General features: G+C 54.9%; 2 protein-coding genes and 1 long non-coding RNA gene across 9 annotated transcripts in view; 2 read left to right on the top strand and 1 right to left on the bottom strand.

Moving 5' to 3' along the window:
* The window catches only part of LOC137846204 (butyrophilin subfamily 3 member A1-like), a 228,584-nt gene that overhangs the window by 92,644 nt on the left and 120,440 nt on the right, over positions 1-15,500 (bottom strand). The gene's annotated exons all lie outside the window — the stretch shown is intronic.
* LOC137846328 (uncharacterized) lies at positions 12-1,229 on the top strand. Its single transcript, XR_011090458.1, has 3 exons — positions 12-33; positions 192-224; positions 402-1,229. It is a non-coding gene; the product is annotated as an uncharacterized lncRNA (long non-coding RNA).
* LOC137846215 (butyrophilin subfamily 1 member A1-like) overlaps positions 5,417-15,500 on the top strand; it is a 76,029-nt gene continuing 65,945 nt past the window's right edge. The window contains exons 1-5 of one of the 7 annotated variants that reach the window (XM_068664010.1): positions 5,451-5,723; positions 5,826-5,961; positions 6,373-6,720; positions 7,024-7,305; positions 15,384-15,488. In XM_068664010.1, coding sequence (XP_068520111.1) covers positions 5,832-5,961; positions 6,373-6,720; positions 7,024-7,305; positions 15,384-15,488 — 865 coding nt within the window. In that variant the 5' untranslated portion in view covers positions 5,451-5,723; positions 5,826-5,831. Of the gene's footprint in view, positions 5,962-6,372; positions 6,721-7,023; positions 7,306-7,434; positions 7,729-15,383; positions 15,489-15,500 lie in introns of those variants that run through there. The other 6 variants (XM_068664011.1, XM_068664012.1, XM_068664014.1 and 3 more) reach the window with 6 other exon arrangements.

Below are 15,500 nucleotides of genomic sequence, written 5' to 3' on the forward strand. Positions count from 1 at the left end.
TTCTTTTTCCAGGGGAACAAGCTGCAGGGCAGGGTGAGTGTTCCTGAGCTTGAGCGCAAGAGCAATGTCAAGGCAATGTGCAGGGGAGGATGGGCAGCTGGGACAGAGCAGCCCAGGGCTGGCCCCTCACCCTGCCCACACCCACTGGGCACTGGCCATGGGCTGTGACCAGCTCTCCCCTCTCCTTCCAGCATGGAGAAGGTTTCTGCTGCCTCAAAATAGAGGTAGGTGTGCACTGGGTTGCCCTCTGCAGTGCTTCTCCTGCCCTTGCTGGGGCATGTTCAGGAGCCAAGAGGTGCCCCATCTCCTGCCCCGTGGGGCAGCTCCTGGCCCCGAGCTGGGGAAAGCCTGCCCAGGGCTGAGCTCTGCCCCTGATGGCCTGGCTCCTTTTGTCCCTGCAGTGAAGTTGACCCTGGATCCATGCACGGCTCATCCCATGCTTGTCCTGTCTCAGGACAACTGCAGTGTGAGACGGGAAACTGAACAGCAGCAGCTGCCTTACACACCAGAGAGATTTGACACTAGTTGCTGCGTTCTGGGCTGTGAGGAGTTCAGAGAGGGGAGGCACTGCTGGTTGGTAGAGGTGGAGGGAGAGCAGCTAAAGCATTCAGGGTGGGCTGTTGGGGTGGCCAGGGCATCTGTGGAGAGGAAGAAATGGATCAACATGAGCCCTGAAGAGGGGATCTGGGCTGTGGAATACTGTTATGAAAATCTCAAGTCTCTCAAATCTCCTCCCACACCCTTATCCCTGTCCCCGGTCCCCACAAGGATCTGGGTCTGTCTTGACTGTACTGAGGGGCAGGTGTCTTTTATAAATCATGACAACAGGGTCGAGATCTTCGCTTTCACAAATGTCTTGCTGAAAGGGGAGAGCATGCGCCCCTGGTTCTGGCTGGGGACAGATGGAATTCAGCTGTGCCTGAGGGACAGCACCCTGTAGACCCTGTCCCCAGCCCTGGGGGTCTCCTGCCCTTCTCCAGCCACTCCTGCATCACCTCTCCTTCATCCTGCAGGAGCACTGCAGGAATGAGGGGCAGTGGGGCCAGGGACTGACCTGTGTTTCTGCCTGCATGCTGAGACCTGTGGCAGATGGTGGGGGGTAATGACTTCAGGCAGCCCTTTTTCTTTGTTTTTGGGAAACATGTTTCTAACTCCAGTGATGAATTTAGATGTAAAAGAATTAGTAATACTCCTTGTAAATGAATAAATCAACTTCTGAACATGGAAAATCCCAGCGTGTGAATATTTTAAATCATTATTGAAGGAAGCTGCATACCCCGAAAAGAACAGGAAACTTGAAGTGGCAGGGCAGAAAAGTCCAGTGGAAGCTGGATTTGAGCCGGTGCCTGGCTACAGTGGAGGGCAGCGAAGCTGTTCTCGTGGTTGGATGCTCTGGGACCAGGATGCTGCAGGGCTGGGATGCTTTCTGAGTTGGATGCTGTGGGAGGGCTTGGGGAAGGCAGGATGCTGTGGAATCCATCCCATGAAGCATGGGGAGAAGCACTGGAAAGGACTGGGTCTGTGGGAATCTTGCAGGAAGTGGAGCTCGGAAGCTGTGGTGCTTTGGGCTCTGCCCTGCACAGGGCTCCTGTGCTGGGGCACAAGCCCTGCTGTCACCCACAGCTCTCACGCTGCCTCTGAGCCCCAGTGGGCAGCACAGGGGCAGCAGCAGCTCTCCACACTCCTCTCCCCTCTGCTTGCAATGCTTGCAGACCCCAGGGCAAGGGATGTAGTCACCATGTGCTGCTGGCCATTGCAGGCCACCTTTGCCTCCTAGGTTGGGGTTGATCTTTGCTCTGTGCCTGGTGCTGAGCATGAGCAGCCTGTGGGGGCTTTTTGTTCCCCCCTCTGGAGCACAAAAAGGCACAGCAGCAACAGAACTGTGGCAAGCGTACCCTGGGGTGCATCGAGCACGGCATTGCTCGTCGGTTGAGGGAAGTGATTGTCCCGCTCTGCTCTGCGCTGGTGGGGCCTCAGCTCAAGTACTGTCTGCAGTTCTGGGCACCACAGTACAAAGAGGACTTTAAACTGTTGGAGAGTGTCCAGAGGAGGGCGACGAAGATGGCTGAGGGCACTGGGCCTGTTCAGCCAGAAGAGGAGGCTGAGGGGGGACCTCATCATGGTCTACAACTTCCTCGCAAGGGGGAGTGGAGAGGCAGGTGACCTATTCTCTGTAGACAACAGTGATAGGACCCACGGGAATGGCATTAAGCTCAGGCAGGGGAAGTTTAGTCTGGACATCAGGAAGAGGTTCTTCACCAAGAGGGTGGTTGCACACTGGAACAGGCTCCCCAGGGAACTAGTCACTGCACCAAGCCTGTCTGAATTTAAAAAGCGATTGGACTGTGCACTTAGTCCAATGGTCTAAACTTCTGGGCAGACCTGTGCTGTGCCAGGAGTTGCACTTGATGATCCTTATAGGTCCCTTCCAACCCGGGATATTCTACAATTCTATGATTCTGTGAAATAAAGTTTTGTACAGGAAGATGGAGTCTGGCAGTGGCATTTCTTGGGTGCTTTCTGTCCCGAGGCTTTGCTGCCTGCGAAGGCGTCTTGCAGCAGACCGTCTCCTTGGTGTTGGTCCTGGGAGTCAGAGCCAGGAGGAACCAAAGCTCCAGCTGCCCCACTTCCCCAGCTGGTGCCTGGGACCCCCTTGTCCCACCTGGGTTCATTGCCCTCCCTGCCCTGGGGGCACCCAAAGATCTTCCAGCCTCCATCACACAGGCCCTGCAGAGGCTGTTCCCACAGGAGGCATCAGCAGCTCCTGGAAGTCTTCCAAGCAGAGGCAGCAGGTGGCCTCAGACTTCAGCCCTAGATCAAGGAATCACTGAAGTTGGTGTGGTGGTTTTACTGTGCTCGGCAGCTAAACACCACAACTGCTGTCTCACTCCCCCTCCCTACATGAGGAGGGGAAGAAGTAAAGTAAAGAACAACTCACGGGTTGAGATAAGGATAACTTAACTAAAGGAAAAAAAAAATATTAAGGAAATGTTATTGTTAACTAAGCAATTTAACTAAAGGGGGAAAAAAAAAGAAAGAAAAAAAGGAAAAAAAAAAAGGAAAAAAGGAAAGGGGAAAAGGGAGGGGGAAAGGGAAAAACAAACAAACAAAGAAACAAATCCAATAAAGGCTATTTGGAAGAGCAGAGGAAAGAAATTACTCTCTACTTCCCACAAATGAGCGATGATTGACCATGGTATGGAATATCCCTTTGGTAGGTTTAGGTCAGCTGCCCTGGTGATGTTTCTTCTCTCACTTTTTTGCCCACCCCCTAGGAGGGTTACAGAGAGTCCTGATGCTGTGCCAGCACTGCTCAGCAGCAGACACAACACTGGTGTGATACCACTGCTGTTCTAGCTCCAAGTGCAGAGCACAGCACTGTATGGGCTGCTGCAGGGAAAGTTAACATCCCAGCCAGACCCAGTACAGTTGGAAAAGACCTCTAAGGTCATCACTGCTACGCCACTGTCATGACTTAAAAATCCCTTCCAAGTATGCAAGGATAGTGTCATTTTCCACTGCAAAAACACGCTTTCTGCTGCAAAATCACATCTTTGTTTCTCACATCTGGGTCAACCACCTCTCTGCCACCACTATTACCCACTAAACCATGTCCCTAAGCACCACATCCAGCCTTTCCTTAAACGCCCCCAGGGACAGTGACTCCACCAACTCCCAGGACAACCTGTTCCAATGCCTAACCATTCTTTCTGAGAAGAAATTTCTGCACTCCTGGCTCACGTCTCCTTGGTCCTGCAGGAGCAGGGCAAGAATGAGGGTCAGTGGGGCCAGTGGCTGCCCTGCACCCCTCCCTGCATGCTGAGACCTGCACCAGCTTGTGGGGGGCACTCAGACTTCAGGCATGCCTTTGCTTCATTTTTGCAAACCCCATTTGTGGGCTTCTCCATTCCTAACTCCATTTATGAATTTGGATTTGCGTGTGAAAGCATGAATTATTTAGCATGGATTTTGATGTAAAAGAATTAGCACTACTCCTTGTAATTAAATAAGTCAACTTCTGAACAGGGAAATTCCAAGTGTGGGAATATTTTAAATCACTACAAAGGAAGCCGAGGCAATCGGCTCCAGGGCAGATGCGTCCTGCAGCAGAGTGGGGGATCGAGGCATGCAGGCGTTTTCCTTCATCGAGGGTATTCGAGGAATCCAAGGGATCTGCTAGGACTCAGCGGCCCTCGCGAGGCCAGCTGATGAGGCATGGGAGGATCCAGAAACCCCCTTTCTGTCATATAAAGGGGGAACCCTGGGGACAGTGAGAGTCCGGGAGTGCGGTGAACAGAGCATGGCGTGTTGGTCAGGGCATGGCATGGCAGTTTGCCTGGCAGTGCTTGCAGGCAGGGCGAGCAAGAAGGTCGAGCAGCGTTGGTCATATCTCTGTTCTGGGAAGGACCTTCTGCTAAAGAAATGGTGTCCACTCGCCACGTCTGCTGGTCTGCAGCTGAAACCCAAATGGGGGTCCGCAACCTCCCTGGGTAGATGCCTCCCCACAAACAGACCTCCTGAGGATGGGAAGAGCAGCCCAACCCCTCACTTCCAGGGAGCTCCAGTCTCTGGAGGTACCCCTAGGACCTGAAGGCAGAAGTGGGTGTCATGGGTGCAAGTGTGCCCTCAGCTGGGTGAGCTCTTCAAACTGGTGGCTCAGTTGGGACAGGAGCTCACCAGGCAGCATAGCATGTGGGAATCTGAGCAGGAGAATGATATTATATGCTGATACGGGCCGAGCAACAGCCCTGCCTTAAGCCCAGGCAAGGGGTAGGGAGACAAGCGTGCAGCCCAAAATAAGTATATTTGAAGACTCACAGGACAAAGGAGGGTGGACCCTCGTCTCTGACTGGAGACAGAGAAGGAGTCTTCCCCCTGCCCCGAAGTTCCTCTGCACAATAGATACAAGGTTCTAAGGCAGGAGAGAGGAGACTCTGAGAGAACTAGCAAAGTCCACAGAAAGATCAACCACAGGGAAGGAGTTTGTGATCTCAAGGAATATGGGCCTGGCAAAGAGCAAAGGCAGGACCGTAAACTTCTGAAGAGCAAAATTCAAGCTATTTAAAGACCTAGAGGATGAGATCCCCTGGAACACCATCCTATGGGACAAAGGAGCTGAGGAGAGCTGCAGACTCTAAGGATGTTTTCCTTAGAGCGCAAGAGCTCTCCATCCCTCTACGTAAAAAGGCGTGCAGGGAGGGCAGACAACAGGGATGCCGGACTAAGGACCATGCAGGATCAGTTTGGGAAGGATGGCATCCCATGGGAGGGACCCCACGAGGAGCAGAAATAGTGAATTGAGAAGGAGCGGTGCAGTCAAAGCATCAGGGAAAGACTGCAGTCCCTGTACCCCAGACAGTGAGATCAGTCAGTAGCATTCCCTTGTGTTCTGGTGAGGCTCCTGCTGGGGACAAGCCCTTGTGCTTGCTGAAGGCATTGGGCAGGGCACCCAGCTGTGATGGGATGGTGGTGCCAAGCCTCTAGAGCTCCCAGGACACTTGTTCCCATTGCCCCAGGGACAAAGGTGCTCCCAGAGGGTTATTGCAGGCAGGAACTGGGCAAAGGTTAGGGAAGTTGGGCGTAGCCTTGTGCTTTCTGCAGCTCTGCTGGGTGTGGTGAGGGACCTCTCTGTCGGTGGGACTCCCTTGGAGAAGAACCCCTGGGGGCTTCCTGCTGTGTCCCCCAGCCCGTGATAAAAGCGCAAGCTCTGCGCCCTGCCCAAGGTGCTGCTGACTGTGGCTATTTGTGCCCGGGCCCAGGGGGACTCCTTCCCCATCCGCCTGTGGTGCCTGCAGCCCCTCGGTCCCCTCTCTCTTCTGCTCCAGCTTCTGATGCCAGCTCCTGCTCCCGCTACAGCACAGATGGGGCTCTCCTGGGTCTGCAGCCACCCCAGACTCACCAGCTATGCCAGCGGCCTCCTGACATCCCTCGTCACTCTGCTCGTCCTCTGGCTGAGCTCAGGTAGGATCCTGCAGGGTTGCTGGGGGCTCTCCCCCCTGGGACTGGCAGACGCGCTGCTGTGGGGCAGGGGAGTGGCCGTGGGACAGGGGGAACCTGAGCCCACAGCTCGTCCCCCACTAGGTTTCGCTTTCCCTTTGGTTCTTCCATGCAATACGGGCGCTGCCTTGACTGCCCTTTCTGGCTCTTCTTCACCTACGTGAATGCTGCAGAGAGGGCTCCCACTCCCAGCACACCTCCTTCTCCTGCACGTCCTCCCTCTCCCTCTCCTGTTGCCCTGGTATCCAACAGGACAAGGCGGACACAGCATGCACCAACTCACACACAGCTTGCCCCCTTTGTCAGTCACTCACTGCCCCTAAATCTGCAATGGCAAAATCTCACCACCTCTCTGTACCCTTCTTCATGACCCAGCCCAGCTCAGAGTGGTGGGACCAGACCAGCCTGTCACTGCCACTGTGGGGCAGGATGTCGTGCTGCCCTGCCACTTGTCCCCTCAACGCGATGCTCGCAGCTTGGAGGTCAGGTGGATCCGGGATGAGTTCTCTGAGATAGTGCACCACTACCGCAATGGAGAGGACCTGTACGGGGAGCAGATGGAGGCATATGCCGGGAGGACAGAGCTGGCCAGAGATGGTCTCTCTGGTGGAAGGTTGGACTTGAGAATCACAGGGCTGAGACCTTCTGATGATGGCCTGTACATCTGCATCGTGAAATATGCTGATGCTTATGATGAAGCAATGGTGAATCTGGTGGTGTCAGGTTAGTGGCTGGACTGATGCGTCAGGGAGATTGTGCAGGTGTTCCTGGGTTTGTGCGTTTCACCCAGATCACTGTTCCATGCTCATGGCCATCAAAGAGGCGTTTCAAGGACCTGAGTCTGATGAGGCTTCTCCTCCATGGTCTGTGACTGCTTGGAAGAGTGTGTGCGTGAAGGGACTGGTGTGAGAGCCATGGGGGCCGTGGCTGTGTCTGGGCTGTGTCTGGCATGGGAGCAGATGGGGTCTTTGCCTTGGAACTCAATCCCTCCGCAAGTCAAGCCCCAGCCATGTGCTCTTCCCCCAGCCACAGGCACTGACCCCCACCTCTCCCTGGGGGACTACGAGGCCGGAGGCGTCCGGGTGCTGTGTCGATCGGCTGGCTGGTACCCGCTGCCGCAGCTGCTGTGGAGGGATGCTCGCGGGCAGCACCTGACCTTGGTCTCCCAGACACATTCCCAGGACCAGGAGGGGCTCTTTCAAATCGAAGGTGCTGTCATCATGACCGGGAGCGTGGAGGGGCCCTTGTCCTGCGTGGTCAGGAGCAGTCGCCTCCAGCAGGAACAGGAAGCATCCCTGCACATCTCAGGTACAAATGGCACAGCCAGGGTGAGGTGTTCCTGGCCCCTGCACTTGTCCTGAGCCAGGAGAAGTCTGGGTCTTGCTTTTCTAATCCCAGGCATGTAAATACAGCCCTTTTCCTGCTGCCTTTTCTCAGCTCCCTTCTTCCACAACACCCAGCCCTGGATGGTGGCTCTGGCTCTGGTCATACTGCTTTTTGTGGTGTTCATTGGCCTTGGTTTTTATCTCTTTCAAAACCAAGGTAAGCTGGCAGCGCAGGGATGGAGCAGAGGGAGCTGTTCTGCAGGGACACCCCGGGTGCGGAGTGGGGCTGAGCCCTGGACCAGGGAGGTGTGTAGGAGGAGGAAGGGAATGTTCTTCTGGGGATCCCAAAGGCCTTAGGATCATCTTGGGCCTCTGCCGTGGGCAACGAAGACAGGGGAGAAGGCAAGGGGCCTGGGGTGGGAGGCCAGGGAGCATGGCTGCAGCGTGGGGCTGGTGGCAAGGTGCAGCCCCCCTACACATGTTCCCACCCAGCAACCAAGCTGCTCTGCTCACCACCTGTTCCTCCGCCTTTGCTTTTCAGAGGCACAGAGCCGAGAGTTGGGTGAGTCCTTGCAGTCCCTGCCCCCAGCCCCTGGGGAAGTGGTGTCTGTGCGGGAGGGCCTGGTCTGGGTGGGCTCTGGGGGCTTGTGTGCTGGTGGCTCGGGGGTGCTGGAGGAGCAGCTGGAGCCTGGGGTGGGAGTGGTGAGTGCTGGGGCTGGGGCTGCCCTGGGCACGGGACACGGCCAGGATGGCTGAAAGGAACGGGGATCAAGGTGGGGACGGGGAGCGAGCTGCGGGGCTGCCCTGCACTGAACTGACGCTTCTGGGACAGGGACGTCCTCCCCATGTCCCCATTCACTTCCCCCGGTGTTTTGGTGGCACGGTGGAGAGAGCTGCTCAAGTGTCTGTCCTTACTGCTCCACATGCACAAGCCTTGCTCAAACGTGGTCCTTGCTCCCTGTTAGTCCAGTCCCTCCCAAAATCGGAGGAAGGTGCTCTGTGCACACTCACCTCAGAAGAATAATTAAGGGTGTAGCTATGGGAGTAGCCATGGAATGTGAAGCACTGCCTTCTGGGCACACATTGAATTTTCTTTCCTTTTTCCATTTAAAAAGTTCGAAATTTAGGTAAGTCTGCATTCGTAAACCCGTTGTTTTCCCATAAACATCAGTCAGATGAGAAGTTCTCCCTTCTTATCCTGCTTTGCTTTTGCTTTCCTTTTCCAGTGGAACGAGCAGTAGAGTTGGGTGAGTGTCCATGTACTTGGGCCCCAGGACAAGGCCAAGGTGATATTTAGGGGAGGGTGGGCAGCTGGGACAGAGCACTCCAAGGATTTTCTCTTTTTTTCCAGGTGAATACCGTACAAAGGCTGGTAAGTCTCCATCAAAATCTGAAGGGATTTGAGGTGTCGCAATGTGATGAGAAGCTTTTCCCTCTCAGCATGCCATTTTTCTTCTCATTTGCAGTGCAGCAATCTGCAAGACTGCGTGAGTCTCTGGCCCCAAACCCAAAGAAAATGAGAATGTCTTTTAATGAGAATCTGTACTCTCTCACCAAGTGTTTTTGCTTTTCTTTTGCAGAGGATCTAACTGAAGAGCTGGGTGAGTGCCCATCCCTCCCTCAAATGAAGGCCTTTGGGTTCTACCAGTGGACATTTTGAGAAGGCAAGATGTCCTTTTCCATCATGCTTTCTTTTTGTTTTGTTTGGCAGAGAAAAAAGATGCAAAGCTCAGTGAGTATCCTGCACCATAACAAAGCAGTTTGGGGTTCAGGCATGGGGCGAGAATCTCTCTCCTCTCATCAGACATTGCTTTTGCTTCTTTTTCCAGAGGAACAAGCTGCAGAGCTGGGTGAGTGTCCCTGAGCTTGGGCCCAAGGGCAATGTCAAGGCAATGTGCAGGGGAGGATGGGCAGCTGGGACAGAGCAGCCCAGGGCTGGCCCCTCACCCTGCCCACACCCACTGGGCACCAACCATGGGCTGTGACCAGCTCTTCCGTCTCCTTCCAGAATGGAGAAGGTTTCTAATGTCTCATAATACAGGTAGGTGTGCACTGGGTTGCCCTCTGCGGTGCTTCTCCTGCCCTTGGTGGGCCATGTTCAGGAGCCAAGAGGTGCCCCATCTCCTGCCCCGTGGGGCAGCTCCTGGCCCCGAGCTGGGGAAAGCCTGCCCAGGGCTGAGCTCTGCCCCTGATGGCCTGGCTCCTTCTGTCCCTGCAGTGAAGGTGACCCTGGATCCAGACACGGCTCATCCCATGCTTGTCCTGTCTCAGGACAACAGCAGGGTGAGATGGGAAACTGAACGGCAGCAGCTGCCTTACACACCGGAGAGATTTAACACTAGTTGCTGCGTGCTGGGCCGTGAGGAGTTCAGAGAGGGGAGGCACTGCTGGTTGGTGGAGGTGGAGGGAGAGGGGCTAAAGCATTCAGGGTGGGCTGTGGGGGTGGCCAGGGCATCTGTGAAGAGGAAGGGGAAGATCAACATGAGCCCTCAAGAAGGGATCTGGGCTGTGCAGTACTGTTATGAAAATCTCAAGTCTCTCACATCTCCTCCCACTCACTTGTTCCTGTCCCCTGTTCCCACGAGGATCTGGGTCTGTCTGGACTGTACCCAGGGGCAGGTGTCTTTTTTAAACCCTGATATTCAGGTCAAGATCTTCACTTTCCCAGATGTCTTCCTGAAAGGGGAGGGCATGCGCCCTTGGTTCTGGCTGGGGACGAATGCCCAGCTGTGCCTGAGGGACAACACCCTGTAGACCCTGTCCCCAGCCCTGGGGAGCTCCTGCCCTTCTCCAGCCACTCCTGCATCACCTCTCCTTAGACCTGCAGGAGCACTGCAGGAAAGAGGGGCAGTGGGGCCAGGGGCTGCACTGTGTTTCTCCCTGCACGCTGAGACCTGTGGCTGATGCTGGCGGGTACTGACTTCAGGCAGCCCTTTTACTTCATTTTTGGAAAACGTGTTTCTAACTCCAGTGATGAATTTGGCTTTCAGTGTGAAAGCATGAAGTATATAGCAGGGACTTAGATGTAAAAGAATTAGTAATACTCCTTGTAAATGAATAAATCGACTTCTGAACATGGAAAATCCCAGCGTGTGAATATTTTAAATCATTATTGAAGAAAGCTGCATACCCCCAAAAGAACAGGAAACTTGAAGTGGCAGGGCAGAAAAGTCCAGTGGAAGCTGGATTTGAGCCAGAGCATGGCTACAGTGGGGGGCAGCGAAGATGTTCTCGTGGTTGGATGCTCTGGGACCAGGATGCTCCAGGGCTGCGATGCTTTCTGAGTTGGATGCTGTGGGAGGGCTTGGGGAAGGCAGGATGCTGTGGAATCCATCCCATGAAGGACAGGGAAAAGCACTGGAAAGGACTGTGTCTGTGGGAACCTCGAACATGGTGGAGCTCGGGGAGCTGTGGTGCTTTGGGCTCTGCCCTGCACGCGGCTCCTGTGCTGGGGCACAAGCCCTGCTGGCACCCACGGCTCTCACCCTGCCCCTGAGCCCCAGCGGGCAGCACAGGGGCTGCAGCAGCTCTCCACACTCCTCTCCCCTCTGCTTGCACTGCTTGCAGACCCCAGGGCAAGGGATGTGGTCACCGTGTGCTGCGGGCAATTGCAGGCCACCTTTGCCTCCTAGGCTGGGGTTGATCCTTGCTCTGTGCCTGGTGCTGAGCATGAGCAGCCTGTGGGGGCTCTTTGTTCCCCCCTCTGGAGCACAACAAGGCCCAGCAGCAGCAGGACTGTGTCAAATAAAGTTTTGTACAGGAAGATGGAGTCTGGCAGTGGCATTTCTTGGGTGCTTTCTGTCCTGAGGCTTTGCTGCCTGCGAAGGCGTCTTGCAGCAGACCGTCTCCTTGGTGTTGGTCCTGGGAGTCAGAGCCAGGAGGAACCAAAGCTCCAGCTGCCCCACTTCCCCAGCTGGTGCCTGGGACCCCCTTGTCCCACCTGGGTTCATTGCCCTCCCTGCCCTGGGGGCACCCAAAGAGTTTCCAGCCTCCATCACACAGCCTCTGCAGAGGCTGTTCCCACAGGAGGCATCACCAGCTCCTGGAAGTCCTCCAAGCAGAGGCAGCAGGTGGCCTCAGACTTCAGCCCTAGATCAAAGAATCATTGAAGTTGGTGTGGTGGTTTTACTGTGCTCGGCAGCTAAACACCACAACTGCTGTCTCACTCCCCCTCCCTACATGAGGAGGGGAAGAAGTAAAGTAAAGAACAACTCACGGGTTGAGATAAGGATAACTTAACTAAAGGAAAAAAAAATATTCAGGAAATGTTATTGTTAACTAAGCAATTTAACTAAAGGGGAAAAAAAAAAAAAAAAGAAAGAAAAAAAAGGAAAAAAAAAAAAGGAAAAAAGGAAAGGGGAAAATGGAGGGGGAAAGGGAAAAACAAGCAAACAAAGAAACAAATCCAATAAAGGCTATTTGGAAGAGCAGAGGAAAGAAATTACTCTCTACTTCCCACAAATGAGCGATGATTGACCATGGTATGGAATATCCCTTTGGTAGGTTTAGGTCAGCTGCCCTGGTGATGTTTTTTCTCTCACTTTTTTGCCCACCCCCTAGGAGGGTTAGAGAGAGTCCCGATGCTGTGCCAGCACTGCTCAGCAGCAGACACAACGCTGGTGTGATACCACTGCTGTTCTAGCTCCAAGTGCAGAGCACAGCACTGTATGGGCTGCTGCAGGGAAAGTTAACATCCCAGCCAGACCCAGTACAGTTGGAAAAGACCTCTAAGGTCATCACTGCTACGCCACTGTCATGACTTAAAAATCCCTTCCAAGTATGCAAGGATAGTGTCATTTTCCACTGCAAAAGCACACCTTCTGCTGCAAAATCACATCTTTGTTTCTCACATCTGGGCCAACCACTTCTGCCACCACTATTACCCACTAAACCATGTCCCTAAGCACCACATCCAACCTTTCCTTAAACGCCCCCAGGGACAGTGACTCCACCAACTCCCAGGACAACCCGTTCCAATGCCTAACCATTCTTTCTGAGAAGAAATTTCTGCACTCCTGGCTCACGTCTCCTTGGTCCTGCAGGAGCAGGGCAAGAATGAGGGGCATTGGGTCCAGAGGCTGCCCCGTACACCTCACTGCATGCTGAGACCTGCGACAGCTGTTCAGGGCACTCAGACTTCAGGCATGCCTTTGCTTCATGTTTGCAAACCCCATTTGTGGGCTCCAGTTCTCCATTCCTAACTCCATTTATGAGTTTCGCTTTGTGTGTGAAATCATGAATTATTTAGCATGGATTTCCATGTAAAAGAATTAGCAATACTCCATGTAATTAAATAAGTCAACTTCTGAACATGGAAATTCCAAGTGTGGGAATATTTTAAATCATTACAAAAGAAGACGAGGCAATCGGCTCCAGGGCAGATGTGTCCTGCAGCAGAGTGGGGGATCGAGGCATGCAGGGATTTTCCTTCATCGAGGCTCTTCAAGGCGGCCAAGGAAGCTGCTAAGACTCAGCAGCCCTTGCGAGGCCAGCTGATGAGGCATGGGAGGATCCAAATGCCCCTCCTCTGTCGTACAAAGGCAGACCCCTGGGGACAGCGAGAGTCCAGGCGTGCGGTGAATGGAGCATGGCGTGTTGGTCAGGGCATGGCATGGCAGTTTGCATGGCAGTCCTTGCAGGCAGGGCGAGCAAGAAGGTCGAGCAGCGTTGGTCATATCTCTGTTCTGGGAAGGACCTTCTGCTGAAGAAATGGTGTCCACTCGCCACGTCTGCCGGTCTGCAGCCGAAACCCAAATGGGTGGTCGGCAACCTCCCTAGGTAGATACCTCCCCTCAAACAGACCTCCTGAGGATGGGAAGAGCAGCCCAAATCCTCACTTCCAGGGAGCTCCAGTCTCTGGAGGTCCCCTTAGGGCCTGAAGGCAGAGGTGGATGTCGTGGGTGCAAGTGTGCCCTCAGCTGGGTGAGCTCTTCAAACAGGTGGCTCAGCTGGGAGAGGAGCTCACCAGGCAGCATAGCATGTGGGAAACTGAGCAGGAGAATGATAAATGTTATTATATGCTGATACGTGGTCTGGAGAGGCTCCTGCTGGGGACAAGCCCCTTGTGCTTGCTGAAGGCATTGGGCAGGGCACCCAGCTGTGATGGGATGGTGGTGCCAGGCCTCTAGAGCTCCCAGGACACTTGTTCCCATTGCCCCAGGGACAAAGGTTCTCCCAGAGGGTTATTGCAGGCAGGAACTGAGCAAAGGTTAGGGAAGTTGGGCGTAGCCTTGTGCTTTCTGCAGCTCTGCTGGGTGCGGTGAGGGAAATCTGTCGCTGGGACCCCCTTGGAGAACAACCCCTGGGGGCTGCCTGCTGTGTCCCCCAGCCCGTGATAAAAGCACAGGCTCTGCGCCCTGCCCAAGGTGCTGCTGACTGTGGCTATTTGTGCCCGGGCCCAGGGGGACTCCTTCCCCATCTGCCTGTGGTGCCTGCAGCCCCTCGGTCCCCTCTCTCTTCTGCTCCAGCTTCTGATACCAGCTCCTGCTCCTGCTGCAGCACAGATGGGGCTCCCCTGGGTCTGCAGCCACCCCAGCCTCACCGGCCATGCCAGGGGCCTCCTGACTTCCCTCGTCACTCTGCTCCTCCTGCGGCTGGGCTCAGGTAGGATACTGCGGGACTGCTGGGGGCTCTCCCCCTGGTCCTGACAGACTTGATGATGTGGGGCAGGGGAGCAGCCGTGGGACATGGGGGACCTGAGCCCATAGCTCATCCCCTGCTGGGTTTCGCTTTCCCTTTGGTTCTTCCATGCAATCCGGGCGCCGCCTCGGCTGCCCTTTCTGGCTCTTCTTCACCTACCTGAATGCTGCAGAGAGAGCTCCGACTCCCAGCACACCTCCTTCTCCTGCACATCCTCCCTCTCCCTCTCTTGTTGCCCCGGTATCGAACAGGACAAGGCGGCACAGCACACACCAACTCACGCACAGCTGGCCCTTTGTCACTCACTAACCCTAAATTTATGATAGCAAAATCTTACCTCCTCTTTGTAACCTTCTTCATGACCCAGCCCAGCTCAGAGTGGTGGGACCAGACCAGCCTCTCACTGCCACCGTGGGGCAGGATGTTGTACTACCCTGCCACTTGTCCCCTCGCCGGGATGCTCTCAGCTTGGAGGTCAGGTGGATCCGGGATGATTTGTCTAAGACAGTGCACCACTACCGCAACGGAGAGGACCTGTACAAGGAGCAGATGGGGGCATATGCCGGGAGGACAGAGCTGGCCAGAGATGGTCTCTCTGGTGGAAGCCTGGACTTGCGAATCATGGGGCTGAGACCTTCTGATGATGGCCAGTACATCTGCATTGTGAAAGATGGTGATGCTTATGATGAAGCAACGGTGAATCTGGTGGTGTCAGGTTAGTGGCTGGACTGATGCGTCAAGGAGATTGTTTTCCTGGGTTTGTGTGTTTCACCCAGATCACTGTTCCATGCTCATGGCCATCAAAGTGGCCTTTCAAGGACTTGAGTCTGATGGGGATTCTATTCAATGGTCTGTGACTGCTTGGAAGAGTGCATGCATGGAAGGACTGGTCTGAGAGCCATGGGGGACCTGGCTGGGTCTGTGATGTGTCTGCATGGGAGCAGATGGGGTCTTTGCCTTGGAACTCAATCCTTCCCCAAGTCAAACCCCAGTCACGCGCTCTTCCCCCAGCCACAGGCACTGACCCCCACCTCTCCCTGGGGGGCTACGAGGCCGGAGGCGTCCGGGTGCTGTGTCTATCGGCCGGCTGGTACCCGCTGCCGCAGCTACTGTGGAGGGATGCTCGCGGGCAGCACCTGCCCTCGGTCTCCCAGACACATTCCCAGGACCAGGAGGGGCTCTTTGAAATCGAAGGCGCCGTCATCGTGACCAGGAGCATGGAGGGGCCCTTGTCCTGCGTGGTCAGGAGCAGCCACCTCCAGCAGGAGTGGGAATCATCCCTGCACATCGCAGGTACAAATGGCAGAGCCAGGGTGAGGTGTTCCTGGCCCCTGCACTTGACCTGACCCAGGAGAAGTCTGGGTCTTCCTCTTCCACCTGTGGGCATGGAAACGCAGCCCTTTTCCTGGTGCCTTTTCTCAGCTCCCTTCTTCCACAACGCCCAGCCCTGGATGGTGGCTCTGGCTCTGGTCCTCGTGCTTTTAGCTGTGTCCATTGGCCTCAGTGTTTATCTCTTTCGAAAGCAAGGTAAGCTGGCAG

This window comes from Anas acuta, chromosome 31 (assembly GCF_963932015.1).
Source record: "Anas acuta chromosome 31, bAnaAcu1.1, whole genome shotgun sequence".
NCBI lineage: Eukaryota > Metazoa > Chordata > Aves > Anseriformes > Anatidae > Anas > Anas acuta.